The sequence below is a fragment of the Caenorhabditis remanei genome, chromosome III (genome assembly GCF_010183535.1).
Source record: "Caenorhabditis remanei strain PX506 chromosome III, whole genome shotgun sequence".
NCBI lineage: Eukaryota > Metazoa > Nematoda > Chromadorea > Rhabditida > Rhabditidae > Caenorhabditis > Caenorhabditis remanei.
This window is the reverse complement of record NC_071330.1, coordinates 6,714,940-6,742,009: the sequence shown is the minus strand read 5'-3', so window position 1 is coordinate 6,742,009 and position 27,070 is coordinate 6,714,940. Positions and strand designations below refer to the sequence as shown.

At 37.2% G+C, this 27,070-nt stretch overlaps 5 protein-coding genes across 5 annotated transcripts; 3 read left to right on the top strand and 2 right to left on the bottom strand.

Annotated features, from left to right (window-relative positions):
• Nucleotides 1-278: 278 nt before the first annotated feature.
• GCK72_009543 (uncharacterized protein) lies at nt 279-2,541 on the bottom strand (the record flags this gene model as incomplete). The annotated part of the gene is made up of 9 exons (XM_003112998.2): nt 279-383; nt 431-574; nt 619-722; nt 768-1,005; nt 1,274-1,513; nt 1,558-1,762; nt 1,944-2,055; nt 2,108-2,293; nt 2,343-2,541. 9 exons carry the CDS (start codon nt 2,539-2,541, stop codon nt 279-281), a joined length of 1,533 nt encoding a protein of 510 aa, XP_003113046.2.
• Nucleotides 2,542-4,615: 2,074 nt separating this feature from the next.
• On the top strand, nt 4,616-8,036 carry GCK72_009542 (uncharacterized protein; the record flags this gene model as incomplete). Its single annotated transcript, XM_003113068.2, has 9 exons — nt 4,616-4,765; nt 4,814-4,986; nt 5,032-5,928; nt 5,976-6,192; nt 6,240-6,747; nt 6,793-7,055; nt 7,104-7,228; nt 7,275-7,772; nt 7,820-8,036. 9 exons carry the CDS (start codon nt 4,616-4,618, stop codon nt 8,034-8,036), a joined length of 3,048 nt encoding a protein of 1,015 aa, XP_003113116.2.
• GCK72_009540 (uncharacterized protein) lies at nt 6,394-16,124 on the bottom strand (the record flags this gene model as incomplete). The annotated part of the gene is made up of 7 exons (XM_053727423.1): nt 6,394-6,579; nt 6,627-6,726; nt 9,256-9,368; nt 13,775-13,891; nt 15,822-15,923; nt 15,971-16,058; nt 16,105-16,124. 7 exons carry the CDS (start codon nt 16,122-16,124, stop codon nt 6,394-6,396), a joined length of 726 nt encoding a protein of 241 aa, XP_053587000.1.
• Nucleotides 8,673-9,668, top strand: GCK72_009541 (uncharacterized protein; the record flags this gene model as incomplete). The annotated part of the gene is made up of 4 exons (XM_053727424.1): nt 8,673-8,800; nt 8,852-9,135; nt 9,181-9,342; nt 9,391-9,668. 4 exons carry the CDS (start codon nt 8,673-8,675, stop codon nt 9,666-9,668), a joined length of 852 nt encoding a protein of 283 aa, XP_053587001.1.
• A 4,748-nt stretch (nt 16,125-20,872) lies between the features above and the next one.
• On the top strand, nt 20,873-22,836 carry GCK72_009539 (uncharacterized protein; the record flags this gene model as incomplete). Its single annotated transcript, XM_003112962.2, has 6 exons — nt 20,873-20,928; nt 21,784-21,889; nt 21,943-22,122; nt 22,173-22,268; nt 22,356-22,451; nt 22,738-22,836. 6 exons carry the CDS (start codon nt 20,873-20,875, stop codon nt 22,834-22,836), a joined length of 633 nt encoding a protein of 210 aa, XP_003113010.2.
• Between the last annotated feature and the right edge of the window lie 4,234 nt (nt 22,837-27,070).

The following is a 27,070-nucleotide window of genomic DNA, read 5'->3' as shown; positions in this document are numbered from 1 at the left end:
TGCTGAAAACTGTCTGTAATTATTTGTACGTGGATTCCTAACAATGTACCTTCTTGTCTCAAGCCCGGTCGCCTCAATGCGTTTTTTCTCGATGTAATACCCGTTTCCTGTTTTGCTTCCTAGCATGGTGAATGTAATTCAACTAGTTTCCCCCGTGATAGTAGTATTTCATTGTAGAATATGATTAATTTTTCAACTGTGTGTACACGTAAAACGACGGAAATAAAAATATCTAAGATAAAAAATCTGTGAAACATAAAGCTTTCAGATCGAATTAATTAGTGGCTGTGAAAACAAAATGATTTTCTCCGATCATCGACAACAAACATTTCATCGATACCAACATAATGATTAGGTCGAAGATTGGCGACTTCGAATGCAATCTGGAAACGAAAATTAGAAATTTCAGAATTCGTAGTGATTCACTCACATAATCATATCGTCCTGGTGAAATATTCAAACTTTCTCTGAACCATCTTCTTGAATTTCTTGTTAATTTCGGAGCTTCATAAGCCACGATTTCTTCTTTATTCTCTTTTTTCAAAATTGCTTGAAATTGACTTGTTTTATCGGCCTGTAAATTTAATATTAAATGTTCAGATGGATGATAGTGGTTACCTTGTAATAAGAGAATACGATTGTAACTGCTTTATCGACATTAAATGAGGGAGTCTGAAGACGAGATTTCATTTGTGGGCCATGAATGTATGCATACGAACCATCTGAAACCGTTCTGTTAGTGTATTTTGCTGCTGGTATTCACTCACTTTCATTGAATGGAAGTGATGAAGCATCTCCCTTCACGCCTGTCAATGGATTGCCAACTGATCCAGTTCCAATACTCCAATCCGATTGTAATGCCATGTTTGAACATTTTTCTGTTTCATTAAATGAGCAAACGATTGATTCACAAACTGTGGAAACTGAGGGATCGAATGATTCTGAGTTTATGATTTCCTCGTTGATGTCATTGGTTTCTTGGCTTGCTGGGCGACGCAGTTTTATCTGAAAAATTGAAAACGTCGCAGCAACTTTCTGTCTGTGTTACAGTCTCGAAAAGTATCAAATATCGAAAGATTGACATTGAGTACATTGGCAAAACCAAGAGTTTTATTCTAGTATGTGACCCATTTTGCACTGAAAAGATGCGAGAAAGCACGGATTCCCACAAAAGAAAGGAGTATCTTCAGATGCTTTCTTAGAATATAGGGCGAAATCTTTTCAAAAAGCCGGCTATTAAAAGAAAAGAAGATTTTTTTAACTCATACCGTACCATAGAATTCATGAAAAGACCATCAGGTTTCGAAGTGAAATCTACAATTCCAGTCCGTTCTCCTGATCCTTTCGGAATTCCAAGTTGAAAATTCATTGGAGGAACTGCTTCAAATGCATGAAGAGTTTCGAATGAGGAGTCAATATCTGATTCTCTTTTTACCGTTACATGAGAACTTGAATCTTCGAATTCATCTTTTGATTCTGCCAGTGGAATTAATGGAACGCTATCAGATCCTTTCTGAAATGCTTATCATATCGAATAGAACATCTGAAAGTACTCACTCGATTGTAATCAAATGATGCCTTTTCTTCAGAATTACACATTCTTGCATAGTATTCGATTGAGTCAATTATTGCGAATCCACCTTTCAGATTTTCAGAATTGAATGTAAAGTGATCCGCTATAATATAAATTTGAAAAGGAACTGGTCCCTGATCTGGAATATTGATGAACACTGGTCCCGGATCATTCTTTTCAATTGCTTGACTGAAAGTTCTAGAAATTTTATTTCAAATTCTTCAGAATTTTGGAAAGAAACTTGCCTACAAAAATCGAAATCCGGGTAGACTTTGGAAGATTTCTTGACACAAACTTTCAATTGAACTTCTGGAGATGTCCAATACCTGTTTTATCAAAAATATAACAAAAAGGGGTTCAATGGTCTCACATAAAACGGATCTCTCCATCTCCAACTTGACAAGAGATTTGGTCAGAAACTAGAACGGCTTTGATGGTCGGAAACTGAATCATGTCGGTTGCAGCGATCGCGTATTGTCCTTCTGAAACAAGTTTGATGACCATGTCTGTCTGTGTGTCCGGATGTCCTCTCACCAGGTAAAACATTCGTAGCTGTTGCAACTGCTAATCTCGTCTTATCTAATTCTCCAGATCCTTGATACCAGTCAAGTTCATCCACAAACATTCCGTCAACATTCCTCCATCTACACAATTCATCGAATTCTGAACAATTCAGTTCGCTCGCATCAAGAATTGACGGAGTTGATGCAACTCCCAGAGCTAAAATAAATATATTTTCATTTATTCTTGAACAGTTTCTCTCTCTTACAAACAGACATCTCCTTATTCGATTTTGCTACTCCGTTCGTAATTCCAAAGTGTGTATTCTTCTCGCCGCGTGCTCGAACACTTGACTGCTGTGGAAACAAGTTATTGTTAGTTACTGCAGGTCGTGAGAGTCCTGGTTCCGAACCTAAGAGAGTGAGAAATTGAGAGAGATTGAGTGGTTTGGAGCAATGAAAGTACATTTTGAGAGATGCAAGTTTGAAGGTTTACCAAGAGTCCAAGAGTTAAAATTTTACAGAAATTCACTTATCCTTCAGCGGATAGCAACTTTTTGAAGAATTGAAAAACATTTTTTCAAAGTTACGTTTTTCTGATAGATCTCTTTGTGAGCGTATTTAAAAGTAATTATCAGTTAGTTAGCCAAATGACATAATTACAAAAACTACAATAAGACAATTTTCAAGAACAAACATACCAGAAGAAGATGAAACTCCGAGCATTGTTGGTGATACGAGTAAACTTTCTCTTCCGAATGGAGTGCATGAATCTGTAATTTCATCAAATATCTTCCTCATTCTCTTCTTTTTCACCTACCAGTTCTCTCAATAAAAACCAGGAAACAAATAAAAGAAAGAAGTGAATTCCATTCTATTCCCATTGTTCCTTTTCCTTGAGAAAGCGTGTGCTCCTGAATCGAAATTCTCTGTTTTTGTTTGAATATAAAAAGTGAAATGAAATGGGGCAGATAGACGAAAAATAAGAATATGATCTACTTTTTGACGGCATCTTCAGACTCCGCCCACTCGAAATTTCCCCTCTTTTGTTGCGCAAGTACGCACGAATTCACTTCGGACAAGTGGTCAGAAAAATAGAGGAAATTGACAGTTGAGACTTTGGAATAAGGACTTTTTGAATAAAAAGAAGGGAAGAGGAGAAATGAGAGCTGATTGTGGATGAATCACTGCTTAGACTGTCGCAGGCAATATCTGGATTGTGGACGAAACACAGTACCCGGTAAATTCGTTTTTTGTAGTTTTCTGTTGGAATGGACTTCTTTTGAGAGTTTTGTTATATCTGAAGCTTCGTTCTTTTCAACAGAAACAAATAAAATTCGTAAGTTTTTGGTCGATACTGTAGATTGGAAACACATCCAAACGTTACAGTAATCAACTGGTTTTGCAATTTTCATTCAAAACATATAATAGAAACAAAGAGATGAGATAATCTAATCATCTGACTGTTCTCAATTAAACCACTTTGCTGAAATCTGGAGAAAAGAATATAGAAACTTTCAGCTTAATGACGCAATTTTTTGAAACAAGGATCCAATAAAACGGAAGAAAAAACCGTTGAAAAAGCGAGTTCATTGTTAGTAGGAAGATGAAAAAAGTGTTTATGCAAACACTTTTTATTTTTTTACACAATATCCTCGTCTCTTGATCCACCCACTTCAGAATTTTCTTCATTCTTTCCAACTGGAAACTAACTGTTTTCTTCTTTTTCTCTCTATTTGCTGAATTCTTTTTTGTCTATTTATGTAACCGTTATGAATAAAGCTTCCTTCCTTTTTGTCTTTCCATTAGAAAAGAAAAAGAGAAATAGTTTAAAAACGTGTTAATCCAAATATATATAACCCCGCGTGATGATAAGATCAGCTAGGGGTCGATAAGGAAGAAAACGAGAGAAAGATAGATTCAGTTTGTTGATTTTCTTCGGAAAGCGCTCTACTAAAGGTAAGTTTTTTGGATGGAGGTTCGAGAACATCTGGATTTTTGTAGTACGGGCACAATAAAAGAAACTGAAATGTCGAGAAGGAATGCGACGAGTGTTGTGGACAATACTCTGACTAGTTCAGGTAATATTACAGAGCTTCAGAGATATATGGATGGAATGGGGGTGAAATTTAAAGGGCGGGGCACCAGACAACTCAAGTCTAGAATTTTAGGAAGCTGGTTTTCAGCGTTGCATGCTTCAATCTAGTTTAGCTCGCGGACGCAGAAATTAACTGCATTCCTGGCTCTGCATATTCGGTCTGAAATTGTAGTTAGAGACCTCTCGATTGGCACCGGTGCATTTATTGAATCGAAGTTTTCAAGAAGGTCTTTAAGCTTTTTTCTAAAGGTCTTCTAGAAATGAACTTCAGATGAACTATTTTTTTATCTGAAAGTTCATCAGAAGGTCACGTAAAGTTTATCTCATCCCCCTTAAACTCCACCCCTTTTTCCCACTTCATTTCTCTGAATTCAAAATTTTGAATATCTATTCTATTTCTACCAAGAGTACACCCCTGTTACAGGGATCTCAGGCTCCGGATCAATGTCTCCACCGGTAACTTCTCGTGCTGCTTCTGGCCAAGCTTCTCCGCGCTCGAACGGTTCCTTGTCTCCACCGGCGTTCGTGGATGATCAGGGATCCGTCTCGTACAATTCGGACTCTCCAAGAGATTTGAGTCCTCTTCTTCTTTCGGTATAAGAGTAGAAAAAAAGAAATTCAAGTAGAAAATATAATTTTCAGGAGCTAGCTTGCTTGAACATGCGTGAAGTCGTCGCAAGACCAGGACTTGGAACCATCGGTCGTCAAATTCCGGTCAAATCCAACTTCTTTGCTGTTGATTTGAAAAATCCGAAAATGGTTGTGATTCAATATCACGTCGAAGTGCATCATCCAGGATGCAGAAAACTGGACAAGTCAGCAATATACCTTCCAGATTTATATTAATTCTCTTTTTTCAGAGATGAAATGCGTATCATCTTCTGGAAGGCAGTGTCTGATCATCCGAACATCTTCCATAACAAGTATGCATTGGCTTATGATGGTGCCCACCAACTTTATACTGTTGCTCGTTTGGAATTCCCTGAGGCAACAATTCGTCTGGATTGTGAGGCCACTCTTCCGAAAGACAATCGTGATCGTACTCGTTGTGCCATTTCGATCCAAAATGTTGGACCAGTATTGTTGGAAATGCAACGTACTCGTACCAACAATTTGGATGAACGTGTTCTCACTCCCATCCAAATTTTGGATATCATTTGCCGCCAATCGTTGACTTGTCCTCTTTTGAAGAACTCCGCCAACTTTTACACTTGGAAATCTTCCTGCTACCGTATTCCAACTGCAGCTGGACAGGCTCTTGATCTGGAAGGTGGAAAAGAAATGTGGACTGGATTCTTTTCGAGTGCTCACATTGCAAGTAACTACCGTCCATTGTTGAACATTGACGTGGCCCATACTGCCTTCTACAAGACTCGTATCACTGTTCTCCAGTTCATGTGTGATGTTCTCAATGAGAGAACTTCCAAACCGAACCGTAACAACAATCCACGTGGAGGCCCAGGAGGACCAGGAGGTCCAGGAGGATATCGTGGTGGACGTGGAGGAGGAAGAGGTGGGGGATACGGTAACTTTGGTAATCGTGGAGGACCACCAAACGGAGGAGGTCGTGATGATTTTGGAGGAAATGGACTCACATTCACTATGGATACTTTGAGTCGTGAGACCCAATTGTCCCAATTCGAATCGAGAATCTTCGGAGATTCAATTCGAGGAATGAAAATCCGTGCAACTCATCGTCCTAATGCCATCCGTGTCTACAAGGTGAACAGTCTTCAACTTCCAGCTGACAAGCTCATGTAAGTTTAATTTTAATATAAAGTTACAGCGAATTTCTGAATTTCAGGTTCCAAGGAATTGATGAAGAAGGTCGTGAAGTTGTTTGCTCGGTTGCTGACTACTTCTCTGAAAAGTACGGACCTCTCAAGTATCCGAAGTTGCCATGTCTTCATGTTGGACCTCCAACTCGTAACATCTTCTTGCCAATGGAGCATTGTCTTATTGATTCTCCACAGAAGTACAACAAAAAGATGACTGAGAAACAAACAAGTGCTATCATCAAGGTAACAGAGAGGAAATATACAATAGAATCGAAAAAAGTAATTTTCAGGCTGCTGCTGTTGATGCGACTCAACGTGAGGAGAGAATCAAACAATTGGCTGCACAGGCTTCATTCTCGACGGATCCATTCCTTCGTGAATTCGGAGTTGCCGTCTCTTCTCAAATGATTGAAACAACTGCTCGTGTCATTCAACCACCACCAATTATGTTCGGAGGAAACAATCGTTCCGTGAATCCAGTTGTTTTTCCGAAGGACGGATCATGGTCAATGGATCACCAGACGCTTTACATGCCAGCCACATGCCGTAGTTATTCGATGATTGCTCTTGTGGATCCACGTGATCAAACGAATCTTCAGACATTCTGTCAATCTTTGACCATGAAAGCAACTGCAATGGGAATGAACTTTCCTCGTTGGCCGGATCTTGTCAAATACGGTAGATCGAAGGAAGATGTTTGCACCTTGTTCACTGAAATTGCTGATGAATATCGTGTCACTAGCACTGTTTGTGACTGCATTATTGTGGTTCTTCAGGCTAAAAACTCGGATATCTACAGTAAGAATTTCACTCAATTTCTAGATTTATAATTTTGAATTTCAGTGACCGTGAAAGAGCAATCTGATATTGTTCATGGAATCATGTCTCAATGTGTTCTCATGAAGAATGTCAGTCGTCCAACACCAGCTACTTGTGCCAACATTGTGTTGAAGTTGAACATGAAAATGGGCGGAATCAACAGTCGTATCGTTGCTGATCAAATTACCAACAAATACCTTGTGGATCAGCCAACAATGGTTGTCGGAATCGATGTCACCCATCCAACTCAAGCTGAAATGCGCATGAATATGCCATCGGTGGCTGCTGTAAGGAAAAGGAAGTGCGGGAAAAGAGAATAATATTCTGGATTTCAGATTGTTGCCAACGTAGACTTGCTTCCACAATCTTATGGTGCGAATGTGAAAGTGCAGAAGAAATGTCGCGAGTCGGTTGTCTACTTGCTCGATGCTATTCGTGAAAGAATTATCACTTTCTACAGGTAAATTTAGAGTCATTCTTCTCAGAATACAGTAATCTAATTTCAGACACACCAAGCAAAAGCCAGCTCGTATTATCGTCTATCGTGATGGAGTTTCGGAAGGACAGTTCTCGGAAGTTCTTCGTGAAGAGATTCAATCCATTCGTACCGCCTGTCTTGCAATTGCAGAAGATTTCCGTCCACCAATCACCTACATTGTTGTTCAGAAGAGACATCATGCTCGAATCTTCTGTAAATTCCCGAATGATATGGTTGGAAAAGCAAAGAATGTTCCACCTGGAACTACTGTCGACACTGGAATTGTTTCTCCCGAAGGATTTGATTTCTACTTGTGTTCTCACTATGGAGTTCAAGGAACTTCTCGTCCTGCGAGATATCATGTTCTTCTCGACGAATGCAAGTTTACTGCTGATGAAATCCAGAGTATCACTTATGGAATGTGTCACACCTATGGACGTTGTACTCGTTCTGTCTCTATTCCAACCCCTGTTTACTATGCTGATTTGGTTGCTACTCGTGCCCGCTGTCACGTCAAAAGAAAGCTGTAAGTATCTAATCGATTAACCTTTGAATCTGAAACTGTTATTTCAGCGGTCTTGCCGATAATGCTGACTGTGACACCAACTCGATGTCTTCATCTCTTGCTTCGTTGCTCAATGTAAGAACTGGAAGTGGAAAAGGAAAGAAGTCGCATATTTCGAGTGTTGAGGATGAGACTTTCTCTCTCCCAGATGCTTCTTCTGATCAAATTCTCCAGGATTGTGTTTCGGTTGCTGGAGACTTCAAGAGTCGTATGTACTTCATTTGAAGATATCCTTCCATTTGTATTCTGAAATCTTTGTCTATTGTCCTTTTTGTATTGCCTTAATAAAGTGCACGGACTTAAATTGAATTTGTTCCAGTCAGACAGACTATGTCGAGAAATTACCTATTTGTTCTGCTTAACCTCTGCAGTAAAAGTTACTAATTGCGAAAGAAAGTGAGCAGGATGTTTTGAACTAGAATTTTACATTCTGAACTTTTCACGTGTTTACCTTTTCATGTGTTTACGCGTGTTCAAATAAACCTGTAATATACATCGGTTTAAAGGATTGTTGTTTCTGTTGCCTTGGTCTCGCCACGAAAACGACTTAACGAGCGCGAATTACTCTACGAGCTGCGCGAGGTCCATCTTTCTTTTTCGCTTTTGCCGTGAAGTCTGACAGTGACGTTTTTCTTGAAGACTGATATTTTTTCTTTATTGACAAAATACTGGTAATTTATTCAATACTTTATGCAATCGATATTCTTTGCTAACACATGTGTAACAGTTTCTTCAACGAATTCTTCGAAATACAGTGAAATGTTCAAAAATGAGCCCGTGATAATACATATTTATAAATGTTCCTCCTCATTGATTGCTTATTCGTTAACTCGTATCTCCTCCAAGTCATTCAATTTTTAGATGCTTGGAGCTTATCCTCCAAAACCATCAACAACGACGAACAACAAGCCATCATCGAAGACTAGAGCTCGTGTAATAACAGCGGCATCTAGTGAAAGTGGTCCAAAAACCAGATCAGCATCAACTCGGTTAGTTTACCTGGTCAACACACATGGTTTTTGCAAAAAATTATTCTTCAGACGTACGAAAGAACAAGCAATAACCATAACCTATCTGGGCCGTCATTCAAAAAGCGAAACTGATCTGCCTGCTTCTTCTACCACTCGTTCTAGTCGTCAAACTCCTTCAGTTGCACAGAAGAAAGGTACTCAAACTGCTCCTGTCGCTACCAAAAACGAAGAATCCATTACATCCACATCATCACAATCGCTTGATTCGTCTTTGCACTCGAAAAGTTCGGTGTGGGCCTCATGTATCGATGCTGTAAATCAGACTGGAGCTGCGGCCAAGCGCGAAAACAAATGTATGTTTGTATTTTTCAATGAATTTACTGATTTATATTCTTAAGATATTCGTCGATTGAGAGTTCTTCATAGGCGGTGCAACCCAGGAAACTTTGAAAAAGATGTTGCAAAGGACGAACACGCCACACTCTTCGCCGCCAGATACTTGACACATCGAAACCTCTGGTCTTTGAATGCATGTCACGCTTATCTTCCAACGATAACCAGTGAGTTTCATAGATTCGTAGATGACCTAAAATGGTTCGGTATTTCAGAATGCATCATTAGTGAAAATCAGACGGATGGTTCAATCGCATTGGATGCATTGGAAGCGATAACTGACACGTGTCTAGAACAAATTGTACTATTTTCTTCTACCACTCCGGGTAGAATCGGAGTGAATGTTGTAGAAGAAGAGCGAGCAGTAAAAGCGAAGGATTGTATTGCACTTTTTCGAGAAATTGTCCGAAAAAGAGACTTCTATTACAAGCAGATGGATGAGGAATCAATTTACAAGATGGATAATATATTGGCATCGTTGAAGAATGTTTGAACGATTTCAAACAATTGCTTTCAGTGTTCTCTCCTCTTTTCTTGTTGTGAAAAATGTACAAACCCCGTTGCTAGAAAACTGTGATATAATATTTTCAATTATCGTGCAGCGCAGCACATGCTTGCCACTTCGCACATATTTCTTACTTTTACTTGCTCGATATCGTTTAATGTCAGATAAATTGTTCATGTTTTAAGTTTCTTCTTCCCAACTGGGATGGGGAAATCAAGCTCCTATTCGAGTCTTGGACGGGAAGAAAACTAAAAACGATTCGTTGAAACGGGTTTATTAAACGGCAAGAACAAGATGGACTGTATTCGATGAGACGAATCTTGGGACGAATCATTCCACGTTAGGCTGTATGCATACGTATGACAAAACTACCTTGGATATATCATTTTTTAAACATGAGAGTTGGAAGTGTCGTACTGCCCAAAGGTTGTCTAGAAACCGCCGGAAGAAGTCTTCTTTCAGATTGAGTTGAATGATGTATCTGATGAGTTTCATGCATGTTCCCTTGGTGTCGTTTTAAAGAGAGTTTATTCAATGTATCTAATTGATCTGTAATATTAGCTCCAAAACTAACTTTGAATACCAAACATTATGTGCTTCTTCTGCATCTTTCTATAACATTTTATTACTTTTGCAACATTCTCTGGAGTTGAATTGAAAAGTATACAAAGAATCAAACAACAAAAATCTTTAGAACCTTCAGTTCGGAGAGATGCTTTAAATCTTCAGAAACAAAGAAAAATGTAGGAAAGAGTTTCGATTGTTGCGGTTTCATGTTGCACATGTATATCCGTTTCTTTTTCTTAATCAAATCAACTCTTGTTCTCTTCTCCTCTTTCTCTTTTTTCGTCGCATTGCCCTTGCCGTAACAAATTTTTCGTTTTTCCGAGCGAGTAGGCGCGCGTACTTTTTGATCATTCCGATCCGTCAAAATGGAGCGAAATTGTTCACTGAAGTGGAACATTGGAATATCCACGTGAGCACCAAAAAGAGCAACAAAATATAGTGGAAAGGTGGGTGGCTTGATTCAATTTACGCCAAAGTTATTTTGGACAAACGATTTCAAGTATTTCAAACTTTTTTCATGTTATTCATGACACCGACGTCGAAATTTTCTGAAGTTTAGAATCTTCAGGTTCACTGATTTTCAATATTTTCTCAGGAAGAAAGAAATCATGGAAGTAGAAATAGTTTGAAGACCAAATTTGAGATGTCTGTGGGGTTGAAGGGGCAGAAATATGTAAGTTCCTGTTCTTTGAACCTTTTTCGAATTTGTTTTTCAAGAAAAATCTTCATATCACTTCACAAAATTTGAATGTTTCTGATGAGTTTACTGTCGTTGGTTTCTGTGTTTTTTTAAAATCTAAGTCTTTGACTATGATGGTTTTTGTTTCTCTGAATACTACCGTAACACCACAGTAGCCGAGTGAATCTCACTGACATGAGTTTAGAATAAAAATATTTATATATTTTTAATATAATCAGTGAGGGTTTATTTTGCAAAAAACCAATTGTCAGTGCTCTTCGACCTCTTCGATGGAGGTGTTAAACAAGTTGATCGGTGAGTGGGAGTGATCTCATCCTGATATCTCCGTGCTCATTTTCTCTTTTCGTGTTTTACTCATCTCATTCCTCCACACCAAGTCTTCCACAACCACCAATCGTCATGTGTTGTGATAACCTATCTGATCGTATGACCTCTCTTGCTCCGCTCAGCATTCAAGTGGTCTCTCTTTTTGCAACTGAACGTCTCTCTCTCTCTCAATCTGTCCATTCGTTGATCTGCTTTGCAGACTGACTCTTTTCACTCTCCGGGTCTTCTATTGTTATTGTTTTGGAGAATATCCATGATCCATTGCTGTCACTTCTTCTGACCGATCCGATTTCTTTTGTTTTGTCATTTGTCAAAAGGATTCGTTTTCTCATTATTATTATTGTCCCGTTCCATCATCACTCCATTCACTTCCGGCTCATTTTAAGTCCTCCACCAAGTATTTGGAAATAAGTGAAATACAGAACAAATTCAAGTTATTGTTAACAATTTGTGAAGTTTTTTTTGAAAACCAAAGCATCTCATTTCACCAAACAAATTGAGGGCATTACATTGAAACATTTGATGTTCCATCTGATTTTTGAGATCTTATCAGCAATAACCTACAAGAAGCCACGAGAATCAATCGTATTGTTTTTCATTCCAAGTTTTATTAATGAGGAAGACCCATCACTCAATTCCAGGTATAGCTGCCGATTCAGATAAAAAGAAGTGGTTGAGCAACGGGAAAACAGTTTTAGACTGCTTCATATCTCAAAAGCACACTTTATCTGTAGGCGTACGAGTTTTTTTGAAATATATTTCATAAATACACCACTCCTATATACATTCGAAAAACAAGAGAGAAATAATCGGAAAGGTATTTTAGAGGAAACCATTTTCTGTGCAATTATTCTCACATTTTGCGTGAATCGCCGGAACTTTTCCATCCGGAATTCATTGCTTTTTCTCTTTTTCTCAAGAATTTTCAAGTTCTCCAACCCACTTTCTGGACTCAACTTGTCCCGTTCTTCTTCAACTTTGACGAGAATTGATTTGACTTCTATTGGCTTTCCCGGAGACTTTTCTTTTGTTTCTAGGATTCAAAGGCCGAAAAGAATAGAGAAGAAGCAGAAGAGCATCGGGGAAAATAACGAGTCACAAAAAGATAAATGAGCATTGCGACACAACGACAAATCGGGCGGTACAGTGGCGTCCCGGGCTCCCCGTTTTCTTCCACGAAAACGAATCAAGAGCATATCCCGGGGGAAGTGTCCCCTTTCCCCCTACGCACAAAGTGACATTAAGATTTTATTTCGATAAAAACGGGTGCACACTGAGAAGAGATATAGATGGAAAAGAAGAAGAAAAAAGGAGATGTCTTCTTAAAAGGAGCACATAAAAGTTGGCAGTATTAGAAAGAAAGAGAGATCTCTCTATTTGTTTATTTTCCGCTTGATTCGAATAATGGTCCTCTTTTTTTCCGGATATCCGAAAAGATCTTCTCGAATGTTTATGTTCATGTCAATTGTTTCAAGAAATAGGATCGAGTTAAAGGGGTAATTTACCTCTTACCTGTCATGATTCATCTCTTAGGATTTGCTTGATTTTGATATGAAGTGACAGTTTTCCTATATTTCTATTCAAAACGTATGGGAGTTGGCGTAGGCGTACTTACTACCTGCACGAATTGTGTTTTCCTGATTTTCACTACATGGTCCTTACTAAAAAAATGTTCAAAAAAATGTTCATCGTATTGTCAAAAACGATTAATTTTGATTCTGACTGTGAGACTTTCTAATTTTTCCCAACGCAGAATTGTGAAGGCAATCCCCGTTTGTTGTATTCGTCCGAACTGAAGTTCTGAAATGAAACAAGTTTTCCATATGAAAATTTAAAAAAAAATTTCTGAAGACTTATTTTAAATCCCATGTTTGAATTACTCTGAATACCTAGCCATGTGATACTTCCAGCATTCAAAATATCAAGCCATGTCTTCATCCTCCACTCGATCGCATCCCCTCATTTTCTCATCTCGATATATGATTTAATTTCAACATTCTTGAAAAGTTCAACAATTTCTCATCAGTCTTTGAGCTAAAGAACGAAACAAAAAACACGTGTTGTTTCTGTCTGGACCGCCTGTTTCTTCTTCATTTCTCTTTTTTCAAAAACTTCTTTGTGACCGGACGGGGCGTCAAACAGGGCAGATCATATTTCTGTCGGCTCTCTCTTTCTCACAGCTAAATGCCCCCTCTTCTTCTTTTTTCAAGATTTTTTTTGACTTGCATGCTTTGAGTTTTTTCATTTTCCGTGCTTTTTCTTTCCAATTTTCCTGCAGGATTACTGTAGTATTTGTTGGATTTCCTTGTTTCATTAGATACTGATAACTATTTATTACAAAAATGTGAAAGACAAAAGTGATAAAATAGACAAGAATAAGCAATTCAAATAGTTTGAACCAGATGAATACGGGAACTTTATGTTGTTTTTTCGATTGAATTCCACCTCAAGAAGAAACGTTTTGTTGTCTTGTCAGCCAGTATAAATTCTATTTTCTCACCTCTCCAGGCAATGGAGTTGTCCATGAAGTGTACTGTCTGCTCATCAGAACCTCATAATATTGAATAGAAAAGTTGGAATTGCACAGATCTTCCTCACAACAATCATCACAATTCACCTGCAAAACAGGAAATTTAAACATTTTCTCCTTTTCTCTCTGATGACTACTACAACTCATTGTATTCATTTTATGACTTTTGAGTTGCTCTCCGAAGTCAACACATGGTTTTAGTTAGACTGAGGAAACACCACTTGGTACAACTATAAAAGAAAAGTGGGCGGAGTCAAGAACTTCTGAACTCGTGTTCAAGATTAGAATATCGTTGATGACGTCTGAACTGAAAATCCAATTTCCTGTGATGTCCGGTATTGTCAGAGGGGAAATTGAATCTTTTGTTGGGAAGGATTTACTTTTATTTCCATTTTGAATCACAGGTTTATTTCATTGGGAACGCCTCCTTTATCTTCTCTTCAAACCGAAAATATAATACTTTTTGCAGATCTTCTTCTTTCTCAACGACGTAAACTCAATTCATGAGCAATGACACCTCGTAAAAAAGTGTGTCAATAAACATAGGTTACCTCTCTCTCTCTTTCTCTTTTCTCCGTATCTTCTTTCACCTGTCACCTCATCTGAATCCCCTTTCAAGCCCGACGTCAAACAACATTTCGTTTTTTTTTCGAATATACTTTTATTTCCATTTCCACGTGGCTAAACTAGAGACTGGGTGGTCAAAATGGAACTCGTTGGACTGCGAGTGTTGCTAGCAATTTCCTTGAATTCCGGAAGTATTCGCACGCCTTCTTGCTCTTTCTTTCCATTCAATCTTTTCTCTTTTTTCTTCGGAACCACACCTCCCACCTAAACCCATTGTTATCCCCTTTTTACACATACAAAACCTCTCCTCTTTTCACTTTTTCAACCCATTTCAACATCTTCTGCTTTGCTCATTCGACCAGCAGCATACACCTGTCCTTGTTCTTCTTCCATCACAATAGTCCAATATTCTTTTTCATTTTCTTCCACGTCTTCCTTCTTCTTCTTTTCGGACCCTCCTCCAGTTTGCTTTTCATCCAAAAGTGTCCCTGTCTTCGTATTGAATTTCACAGAAATTATTCACTTCTCTTTCTCTTTTATTCTCTATGATCTCTTGCTCTCTCATCTTTTTTTCTCCGAAACGTAAAACCAAAATGGCCTTGTTCATATCCATATTTCACCTATATTTTTATTCTCTGACCTCCTTTTTCCTTCTTTCTTCTTCCACATTTTCACCGCCCCAAAACTAAAAAAGTGGGTGGGATTTGAGTGCGTGAAACGTCGTCAGATGTATACAACTTGTCGTTGTTTTTCCGCTTCTTTTCAGTGCTCTTCTCCTCATTTTTCTGGTTGCCACGACATCATCACAAATTCATGACCAACTCGTTCGTTTATTTGTCTAGAAGACCACAAGAAAACTCATAATTCACTTTTTGAGGTGCCGTTTAAATATACGCATTAAACATTATACGACGAAAGAATTTTAGGGATGAGATCTCTATTTGCGGGAATCTGAGAACTCTTTTGAGATTCCGAATCTCTCAGAAATTATGTTTTAACAAGTTATTTCAAAATTTCTGGCCTCATGAACAGAGAATAATTCAAAACCATGAGTCTTACTGGTTCAAGAATTGTCAGATTCGAATTTCGATCGCTTACAAAAAAGTACAAAAGTTGGTCAACATATCGAGGTTAATGATAGATGTATTTTTCCTTCTTAAGCTAATCTAAGAAATATCATTCTCTAGCTAAGTCCTACTCAATTTTAGACTAATTGGTGTGAATTGAAAACCCGGATGTTTCGGAAATTTAAAACAAAAGAGCTCAAAATTTGAAAAAATCCGAATTCGAGTCTTACCATAAAATTCTCCAAACCAAACTTAATTTCTTCTTCTTCTCTGCTCCTACACCCTACTTGGAGTATCGGAGCAAGACTAGTGACCAACCAATTATTCCATTTGACCTAGCAGAGCACCCGTTTCATCATAAAATGTTTTGAAATAGCTCTCACCTGATCTTGACCATATCCGATTGATTCACATAGTTCTGAACATCTTTCTCCACATCCTCTACTCACACTTGTGAATGCTTTATTAATTGTATTTACTGCTGTCTGAAATGTCTCATTATCCTAGGAATACTGTATCTTTTCTCACTTACCACACAAAACTTCTCCCATGGAGCACAAATCTTTGCAGTCTCATCTGGCTCAAATTGAACTAAGGACTCGTTTGCACACCATGCATCTCTTAAATCAACTAATTATTTCAGACATCAATCATCTTTTGTCTCACCTGTGCTCCGGATCGTACATCTCGTTGAAAGAGAACGAGCAACTGTAACATCGGAGAGAAGAACAGAGCAGAGGAGCAAAAGAAAAAAGAAAAATGACCTCGCGTCGAATCATTAATCGAGAGCAAAGACAGTGCTCACAGATTCGACCGTATCTATATGTATCTGGATTGGCTGCTCTGTCTCCGAGAGTACTTTGTGAGTTCTGAGAAAAGAATTAGAGTGAAATGGAAGAGTGAAACTAAAACTATACGGCGATGAAATGAGAAAAAAAGTTTTTGGAGGGAAGATAAGTGACCATAAAAAGAAGGAGAAGAAGGGAGGAATGAAATGGATAATATTGGTTGGACAGGAAGTAGGCAAGAGAAGAGAAAAAAGAGAAATCTCTCTTATGTACTCGTTTATTTCTATGAGTTATATTCTCCTGTGAGAAGAACATATGGCATATAATCATTTGTTCATTTCTTTCGTTTTTTTCAGCTCGTTTCTGTGTTTGCATCAATTTAATTCCGGGATTCCGACTCTCGGCTCCACCGCATATGAAAGTAGTTCATCTCCCACTTCAAGATAATGAAACAACGGATCTCTCTGCTCATTGGGCGAATGTTTATAAGGTAAAAAGGGAACGGAAAAGAGAAATGAATTATTTGTTTCAGGAGATTGAGGAAGCAAGAAAAGGAGCAGGAAGGGCTCTCTTATTATGTGCAATGGGTATTTCCCGTTCGGCTACTTTTGCGATCGCTTATGTGATGCAGCAGGAAAAGTTAGTTGAGATATTATTCTTGTTTGGTTCATAAATTTTAATTTTAATTCAAGAAAAAGATATTTTCAAAACATTAGGTTTTCGTATTTTTTAATTCAGTTTTATGCATATTCTTTGCCTAAGTCTCTTGGTAATTTATTGACTTATCTGAACTCAATTCATCTGAAATTCTGGAAGTTCTATCCCTTTTGTTTTGTTTTAGGTTCTTATTCCTGCAACACATAAATACACCAAGTTCCTACACAACAGTTTTCATCTAACTTTCCTGTTCTCCTAACTAGTTCTCTGGCCAGTTCAACTTTTTTTGTTCACTTCTGAAAAAATACTCACAAGGGAACCTTTTAAGCCGGAAACATTTCCATGAAAAACGAACCATTGAGATAAAAAGAGCATCCTCGAAAACCTATGAATCCGTTTTCAAAATCTGATTAATAGAAATCTGTAATGGTGAAATTCGAGGTCAAATTTTCGCCTGTCTCTCTCTCGCTTTTTTCCATTTTTGACTTTTTTTGACTCCACGTCATCAAGAATCAAAAAATAAAATTTCAGTCCAATACAACTCCAATTCAAATCCCCATAAATTTCAGAAAAACCCTCCATGACTCCTACAAAGCAGTCCAACTCGCCCGTAACATCGTCTGTCCGAACGTCGGGTTCTTCCAACAACTCATCGATCTTGAACAGAAGGTATCTCGTGTCCCATACTCTATTTCTATTCATCTGATGAGCTCGTTTCTCTCCATTTTTCTTGCTCCAACCAGTCACCCTCCTCGGTTTTCTATTGGTTTCAATGTCCCGAGGGGACCATTTATCACCTATTCTCGGTGTGTCGCATCTGGCCAAAAGAGTCGGACGACAAACTTAAAGAAAAAAGAGAATTGTGGGTGGATGGTAGGGTTTAAAAGCCAGATTTTTGGGAAGGATAAGAGAAAGTTTATAATTGGAGAATTTTTCTTCGGAATTGTTTTCGTTAAGAGAAAAGATGAAGCATATGAATCAGAATCTAAGTGGACTCAAATTCTTCTCCTCTTCGAGAGAGACTGATTCTTTTTTTCTTTCCTCTTAATATCTATAATTTCAGCTCCGCGGAAAGGTGTCATGTAAAATCATTGAACCCCTACCTGGATGCAAAGTACCCGACGTCATCTGGCAAGAACTTTACGATGAGATGATTATGAGTATGAGTCAAGATGATAGACACTCTCTTGCATCCTGTAATTTGTCTGTGAGTAGGAAACATGAAATAGAAAAAGAAAACGGAAACATGAATTTTCAGGCAAGAAGCACTACAAACGACACAATGTCTCTTCGATCTCTCAATATGGTTAATGACACTTCGAGGTAATTTTTTGAAATATTCAGTACATTTCCAAAATTTTCAAATTCAGATCTCTCGCCTCATTCCATTTGACACATCGTCCAATCGGAGCATCTCCAACTCTTCTTGTCCCTTCTTCATCGTCATCTTCATCAGTTCGTGGCCCAATTCCTCTTCAACGTGCTCACACGGAACCACCAAAAGAGGCATCAATTCTGCCGAAAAGTGCACTACGAGACAAATCGAAATCTGGAGAGAAAAAGAAGAAATGGCGTCTGAGTTTCCATAAAGACGTTGTGTAATGAATATAAACACTTTAAAAGAAGAAAGTCGTCTTTCAAATACCCGAATGATCTTCATAATTTCCTTTTCCTTCCCTCTCGAGCTCCAATATTTTGCAATTTTACTTTCAGCGTTTTTATTTTGTATGAAACGTTTTCCACCGGTATTTATTATTGTAATAATGAATTTTTTGAATGAAAAAAGATTTTGAGAACTGGATTAAAGAAAAACATGCACTCAGACAGACAAGAAATTTTGTTCGAAAGCACTGAAGTCTTCATGATGAAAATGTTGTCAGCTCTCAAGAAGAAAATAAAAAAGATTTAATTACAAAAGAACAAGAAAAAGTATTGCATTTGATATCGTTTTATAACTAGCCACTAAAAAGCGTTCACTTTTTTATTTGAACCAATTTCTTTGTGTTTTCCACTACTCCATCCATCATCTCATTCTTTCCGGATGCTCTCGACCTATTTTCTTTTCTTTTCTTCATTTTTCTGCTGAAATGATACAACACGACAACAATCAACAACACCTCTTCACCCTCTCTTTCAGACATCTCTTCTCATCTTATTACTGCAATTGACGGAGCAGAGTTCGAATTATTCTCGCTTTCAAATGATATTCTTTCCCTGCAGACATTGTCGGTTATTGTCTGCAAAAGCTCCATACGATCAAGTTTTTATTGTACACAGAATTCAGTTTATTGTCTTCCTTGTCTTTTTTGTTTATCGCTTATTACATAGTTTAATTACAATCCTATTGGTTTGCTATTCATATACACTTATTCTGATTCATTTTTCATCTGAAAATCGTCTCAGCAATGTTACATTGAGAAATCCGTAAGAATGATCGACTCCGAGATGTTTCCGGCTAATTGTTTTGATATAAATTGATCACCGTGAGATTGTGTTATCGTATGGGGCGTTGAACACCACATTGGGTTGAATAGATGTCATTTGATGGTTTTTAGTTTAGATGAGTTGATCGATTCAGTTGTTTCTTTCATCCCGTATTTATTTTATTTTTGCTCTATACCTCCAGGAACAGATCAGTTCGGTTTCAGTTCAGATTCTGGAAAAATTTCTTTGACAGACGTTCTATTTTTTTCATGTTCAGTAAAATAAGATGTTCGAAGTTCAAATTTTTTGTCAAGATCTAATTAACTAATTAAAAATGTTCACAACGCTTCTAAAAAGTATAGTTTACTAGAAAAAAGGAGCTTTGATCCTTTCACATTAATTCGGATAATAATTGTAGGTGATGACTATAATTGCTTTCATCTCTTTTTATTTTTATAGTTTTTCTTCATTACGTCAGTTTATCAATTTCCCTAACCATAACCGTATATCTTCTGAGTGATTTGTCACACTGATTTCTTTAATTTTTAGAGTTCGTCCGACTTCCTTGCCTTATTTTTGAAAGAAAATAATTATAATTACGATAAATAGAATTACTGTTTTAAAAATTCAAAACGGTTATAATCTCATTTCTGAATAAGTTATGGACCTTTCAAAACCAAGGGAAACTTTCAGTAGTAACCTTAAATACATTTTGACATTCTTCACTTCCATTTGAAAGATTCCTGGATCCTACAAACCTCGTTTCTTTTCTGTGATATTCAACTGTTTCTGAACGCACTTCGTCCCTAATTCCTTCAAATTTTCCCCAGTTCCACGAATTACATAATTTGAGGAAGTTCTCAAATCTGTAAGATCGCCTCCTCCACGTCGTAAACTTGAAGAAACGTGTGATTCGCCCTGTCAGACAGATTCTAGTAAACTCGTCGAATCAACACAATAACATCTTGATTGGCTTAAACTACATATATAAAGTCAGTTCACTTGACCTATATATCCAATTCCGAATCACTTCTTCCAGAAAGAAAAACATATTGTGTCACGTAACGCTTTCGTCATTTCCTTCCTTAATTTCGATTCAAAATCGTTGTCGGTGAGCCAAATGACGACCAAACATTAGTTTCTTCGCTTCCATCTTCGAGTTTCAGGATAGAAATCGAATGGAATCGGATGGCAGCACGTGGCGCTCTTCGTTTGTTTGCCTGCTCCTTTTTTAATTTCAACGACAACCCCTTCTTCCCCTTTCAGTACTTCTCCATTTTCTGTTGCTGCTCCCTTCGTATTCCTTTCTCTTTCCACGTGTATAGCATCTTTTGCTTTTCTTTGCTGGTGATTAGCATACTCAACACGAAGAGTATTGTGTGTTAGTTTGTGTTTTTATTCAGTCTTCAATCCAAACTATACATCCTCTCTTTTTCTACTTTTTCTCTCTTTTTCTTTGTTGTTTTTTGTCTTGTTTTGCTTTCGAATCATCTTCGAACTACTCCTTATTCCAGTCTTGTTTACCCTGTTTACCTCTTTTTTTTTCAGAACCAAAAAAGAACCCAATGATTGACAGCAACATCTCTCTGAGTACTCTTACAATTACACCTCTTACATACAGGTTTGTTTGTCCTATCGAGTTAATGAAACTCTAAATTTATGAATCTCATAAGGTTCTTATTCCTAGATCGGTTGAGATTTGGTCATTGTTTCAAGAATTTCACAAGACACATTTTCCACTTTTCACTGATATTTATTGTTTGTGTCGACGGAACTAAATATTGAAATAAATTAAAGTTGATCAGATCTGGTACGAGTTTTAGTCCCATCCAATCTATCTCGATTTTAAAATTTTCCTGATTTTACAAGGAAGATGAGAGATACTGACAACAAAAATATAATTGATTTATGCTTCGGACATCTTGTAGTCATGAAATGTTTTTTTTAATTTCGTACCAGTTAAACTGATAACAGTTTTGTTCTCAGAATGCTCCTCAGTGTTGTAGATTCACAGTTCTTAGAGGAGCAGTACTCGATTACGGTAGTTACAGCCATGTAGAAATTGAACTTATTCGATTATCTCATTTGGGAGACAATCTTCTTTCTCATTCCGAGTCTAATTTGCATAACTGAAATTAAAATTGGCGTGCGGTTCTCCGTAAAATGATCTTCAGTCTCCACCTCTTCAAACTTTATGAATACCGCTTTAAATCGCAAGAGTAATTTAATACATCTACTTTTTTGAAAAAGTAAATGTTTCTACTTTGTAACATGACTAATATATATCAGAAAGTGTTTTAGTGTTGACATTTCTTTAACGCAAATCAGGAAATCCGACCAAACTTCAACGCTTCCTCCCTCAAACATTTCAGAACAACAACATAAACTCTCATGAGATTTTTCTCATTTAACGAAACTAATCAAGCACTTTTCTTTCCAAATGTTTACACTTTTATTAACTTCAAAAATGTTTCAGAGATCGTATCACAGTCGAGTTCGGAGTCTATGGAACATGCGTCGTTTTCAATCTTTTATTATGCATATTTTTCGTTTGTCGTCCACATCTTTTGAGGTCTTTCAAGGTATTTCTTGTTTCAGAATTAAATCCAAAAACTTTGATTTTCATTTCTTTCAGCCCACGATATTCTTCGTTACCCTGGGAACATTTGTTCTTTCTCTTCCGTTATTTTTCCTTCAATTCTATCTTGTTGTATTCCTTTGGTCACTTGTTGAGCCACAGTATACAGTCGCAGTTTGCACTTTTGTCAAATGTATCACCAGTTCCACAACTTCCTGTGCACAGGTGCTTCCTCTGGTAAGTAAAGAAATGATATATTCGTGAGAAAACAAAGATTCACATTTCAGCCAGTTGCCATATTCCGATACTTCATAGTCGTCAGAAATCGAAAAATGCCATCGTGGTTTGTAGTTGTCGTTCATTCGTTCATTTCAGTTGTCTTTGTAAGTTGACGAGGGGATTAAATCGAGCGGCGATTCGTCTTCATTTCTCCCTGGAGACAACCAACAAAAACAAACTATACATTTCAGTTTGTGATTGCAATGTTAAACTATCCATTGGGAGAATTCGAAACAAATGATCAATGTGCAATACTACGATTCAGTAAAGCGATGGAAGCGGTTCGGGTAAGAAATTCGGGAAAATGAGGATTCGTGAAGAGAAAAACGAGTTCTCTGAATAGATTCGATGTCTGCTGAATCTGAAATGATAGGAAACGATAGGTTTATATAAAATTACAAGTTATATTTTGAACTGAATCAACAAAACAGTGAAAGGTCCACAAATGATTGAGCTTCTAAAGTAAGTTCTTTGAAAATGGAATATTCAGCTTTCATGAAACAGTGGAACTCAAACTAAAAAATCTAAGTTCTTACATAACTAGTTTATCTTTTCCGAATTCCAATCTTTTAGATATCCCTGACACTGGGACTCAATCTCTTTGCGGTTTTCATCAACGTCGCAATATACACGTTTGTCAAAAAATACGACAAAAGGAGTTTCGGTCAGTAACTTAATTCTACATATCTTTCCTTCGACCTGATCTCTTTCAGATGTTCACCGCCGTCGAGTTCAATTGACTTATTCAATGCTTCTTCAGTCTATGATCCCAATTCTAGTTTCGATCCCATTGCTCGTTGGTTCTTTTGATTTTTACTTTGGTCAGTTATAATGAGGGGATTAAATCTCTAATCCCCTTCATGCAAAAAGTATAATCCTCATTTTTTTCTTTTCAGGATATACTCTTCCGTCTGGTTTTACATCTCGTTGGTATGCAACTACATTCCTTTCTCCATTCCTAACTCCAATATCTTCAATGCTCTCACTTCGAACTATTCGACATGAACTGCTCTCAGTATTTTTGAGTTCTTCTTTGTTTGCTGGAACGAGAAAAATATCAAATTTAGTTATTAAAACGAGCAAAACAAATGTGGCTCCGCAGAGCTCCGACTATTCGTCTGCCTAGTTAATTTCCTTCGTTTCTTTGTTTTCTATTCCATTCAAAACACTCTCTCCATCTACCTCTCACACAATAAAGGTTTCCTATTTCTGCGTCTTTTCGACTCCATAACAACCGCTCATATATTATGAATTTACTCTGAAGTCAATTGACTCGAAAATATGGCTTCCCGGAAAGTTTTTGTACCACTCATATAAAATGTATAGTGATAGACTTCGAAGTTTCGGAAATTCATGAAAACAATACGGTATTTTAGGTGAAGTATTTTTTTTTGAATTTCCCCGTTTTTTTTCTGATGGCCGTGGGTTGCGATAACTCGTCCGTCACCTCGTGTACTCTTCGTGGAGCAGGTATTTTGATTTCATTTTTTTTTCATTTTTTTTTGGGCTGAGAGCTTTTCTAAAATGTGCTGTAATTTTTTTAGTACGATTATCAAAATTGTTTGCATATTAGATTTAATATTAAATAGGTTTAATAGATAAATCTTTCTAACCTCAAATATATTCTTTAAAATTTTCATCTTCTAACTAAATTCTTCAAATCGTGCCGAGTTAATCTGAACTCAAGCAATATTTGAACAGTGTCCTTCCTGTCGTCGGCCGATACGAAAAGGCTGCATTGCTGCCGCCCGATCTCTGCGTGTCTGCTTCTCGTTTCCATCTTCACATGTCTTTTCTGATGATTCATCACTCCAAACTTTTACAACTTTCTTCTTTCCCCCCACTTTCCATCCAGCGTTTGCGTTCAAAGTGTTGTTCTCAATTAGCCGTTTCTATGTTTTTCCCGCAGCTTCATATCGATTTCTTTGAACCCTTATTCTCATTTTCCCAAATTCTTACTCAATTTTTCCTTTTTTAGTGCGACGGGTTCACAATTTCGAATGTCTTGTCGGGATTGTACAAGAAAAGGAGGATGTGTATACACAACTTTTTGGGTGAGTATTAATATCAAAAAAAATAAATCTCTTTTATTCATAATCCACATGAAATCGGTATGTTGAAATGCCAATCTCTAAAAATGTCATGAATTGAAACGAAATAATTACGCAAGCACGGTGATTTTTTGTGTACATTTCCCGTTGACAATTTTTCGCCCCATGGTGCGCAGAAAAATGGGCGGGGCTAAGGATGTAACCCCGCGGCACAGAAAAATGAGGTTAATAAATTGCAGTGAAGTGCAGAGAAAGTTTAATGAAAAGTGTTCGTTTGGAAACAAAAACATGGTAGATAAGTCAAAAATTGCTCGAAAAACGTATTTATGTTATCAAACCAGAAAGTTTCAAGTGAAAAACATCTAAAATTTGACGTTTCAACTGTATTGATCCGTTTTCCGGCGTAAAAAGTGCAATCCAGTGATCAATCTCCCTCGTTTCTAACTTTTTCAAGGCATCTAGGAGATAATCTGATAAATGAAATGTTGTAAACTCCTATTTGAAACATTTACAATCACACAAGAGACACCGTACAAATCGGAAAGAATGTTGGATCGGGAAGAAGCAAATTGGGAAGTGACAAATCGCGAATAACACTTTTTCGCAAGTTCCAGTGTTTGAAAGGAACGAAAAGATGATAATTTTTGTGTAGTTTAGTTATTTAGCTTACAAATGGTGTGTTTTCATGTTATTGAACTGATTTTATGAAAATTTGCTTCGCGACGATGATATTTCGAGTGAAGTTCAAAGTTGTCATCAAAGACAGGTAAAAACACGATTAAAAGTGACAATAAATACACAATACACTTTCAAATGACAGTTTTTTTCATTTCCGACACTGAAATTTAGAAAAAAACGTTATTCTCGACTCGTCACTTCCCGATTTGCAGATCTTGTTTCTTGCCGATTGAAAATCTCCTTAATTCTCTATAAAACGACTGGAAATGCTCACCGTCGTTTGAAACATACTATGGTTCATTTCAATATCGCTGAATCCACTCTCTGGACGACTTACATGACTTCAAAGTTTCCATTTTTAGTACTGAAATCTCACTAAAATCTGAATAACTTATTTCACAGAATCGTTCTGCAAAATTCAAATAAAATTTTGAAATCAGTACAAAATTTCCATTCTTGTGATACATGTCTTAACTCCATCTCGATTCGTGATATTTCCCTAATTAAATTAGAAGATGTGCTTCTTCGTGAGCTTTCTCAAATCTAGGCCATCGTCATTTTAAAAACTAGGCCATCAGGAATTTTTAATTTCAACAAACTCCCGTTTTCTATAAGAAAACGAATCGGAAACTATCCCAATTTTTTTCTACAAAAACTAGATCGAAAAAAAAAATTTTCATGAAAGCGTTTTTTTTAATTCATGGATTCAGTTTTTTTAAAAACCTCTTCAAAGTTTGTGGAAGAGAAAATAACACTGACGAAAATCACTTCAACAAACTCCCGTTTTCTATACGAAGGAGGCCTTAAAACGGCAGGAATTTTTTTCTACAAAAACTAGATCGAAAAAAATTAATCTCATGAGGCCGTTTTTTTTCAATTTCGATTTCTATTTTTTTATATAGCTGATTAAAAATTATGGCAGAGAAAATTACACTGCGTTGTCTGGCGGAGCGCACTTGCCTCACGGGGTCGTGGCCTAGCGAGAAGCAAAAATATGGAAGATAAACCCAAATTTAATGTAGCGAAAAAATCACCGTGGCAAGGAGGGGAAAATGGAGGAAATGGAAAAACGAAAAATCGAGAAGGCCCCAAATGAAAAGACGATTCTGTTTCCGTCACGAAATTGAATTGTATTCCTTCACTTAGGTCGGACTCACACTGATTCAATTCGACTCCTTTCTGTCGCCAAGTTGACAAGGCACGGCCTTCAATTAGTGCCATCTCGATTCAAAAAAAAAGCGGGAAACGCCGTTTCTCAGCGGGGCGCGTTTGCGTTTTCAGCTTTTTTTAGCCGCAATTTTTAAGTTTCTCACCGTTTTAACAATGAATTATGTATTTTAATGCAACTTTTTTTGTTAAAATAATAATTATATGGAATAACTATTTCTATTTTTCTTCTTTTCGCTATGATTGTAAGAAAATTCATCGATTTACGGGGCAGAAAATTAAAATTTTACAGAAAAAACTGCGTTTCACCCGAACTACGAGAAATGGCGACTGCTGCGATGAGTGAAGAGAATTTGAAAGGTAAGAAGCAAGATTAAACATACGATTTTTCGCTAAGTTGAGAGTTTTTCAATATTATTCAGTGAAAAAATTCATTATTTTAGATAGCTCAACAATCCTCTGCCTTCACCGAGCTTGCCAACGACATTAGCCAGCGACACCGATGCCCAAATTTTGATGGACTCTTCATGTTTCTCCGACAGGTCCATTTTTCCTTTATGTGTCTATCCGTTTATTCTAAAATCGTAGTTGAGTTGAACTTCTTCCAGGAGAGGTTCTCGGAACATTTCAATCTCGAAGAAGAACTATTGAAACAACATCGAAGACTACGGAATTAACTATGTTTTTCTTTGTTTTTTTTTTGCAATAAAATTTTGATATTCTTGCTTTCCTCCGGTTGGAATTTGTTTCACTATTCAAATGTCGAGTGAGAGTGTAATTTGTTGATACCTACTGCGAAATTAAACAGGATACAGCGAAATTGCTAAAACATAATTTTCCTTCACAAATGGCCGAATTACGTCTATTTGTATTAAAAGCTATCGATAACCGAAAATATTTGCGATTTCTGATTCAGAACAATTGTATTTAACTTATAACTGCTTAAATTGTGTTCAAAATCTGTCTTTTCCATCGAAAAACGCCAGTTTACAGGCTAAAACTTCGTCGGT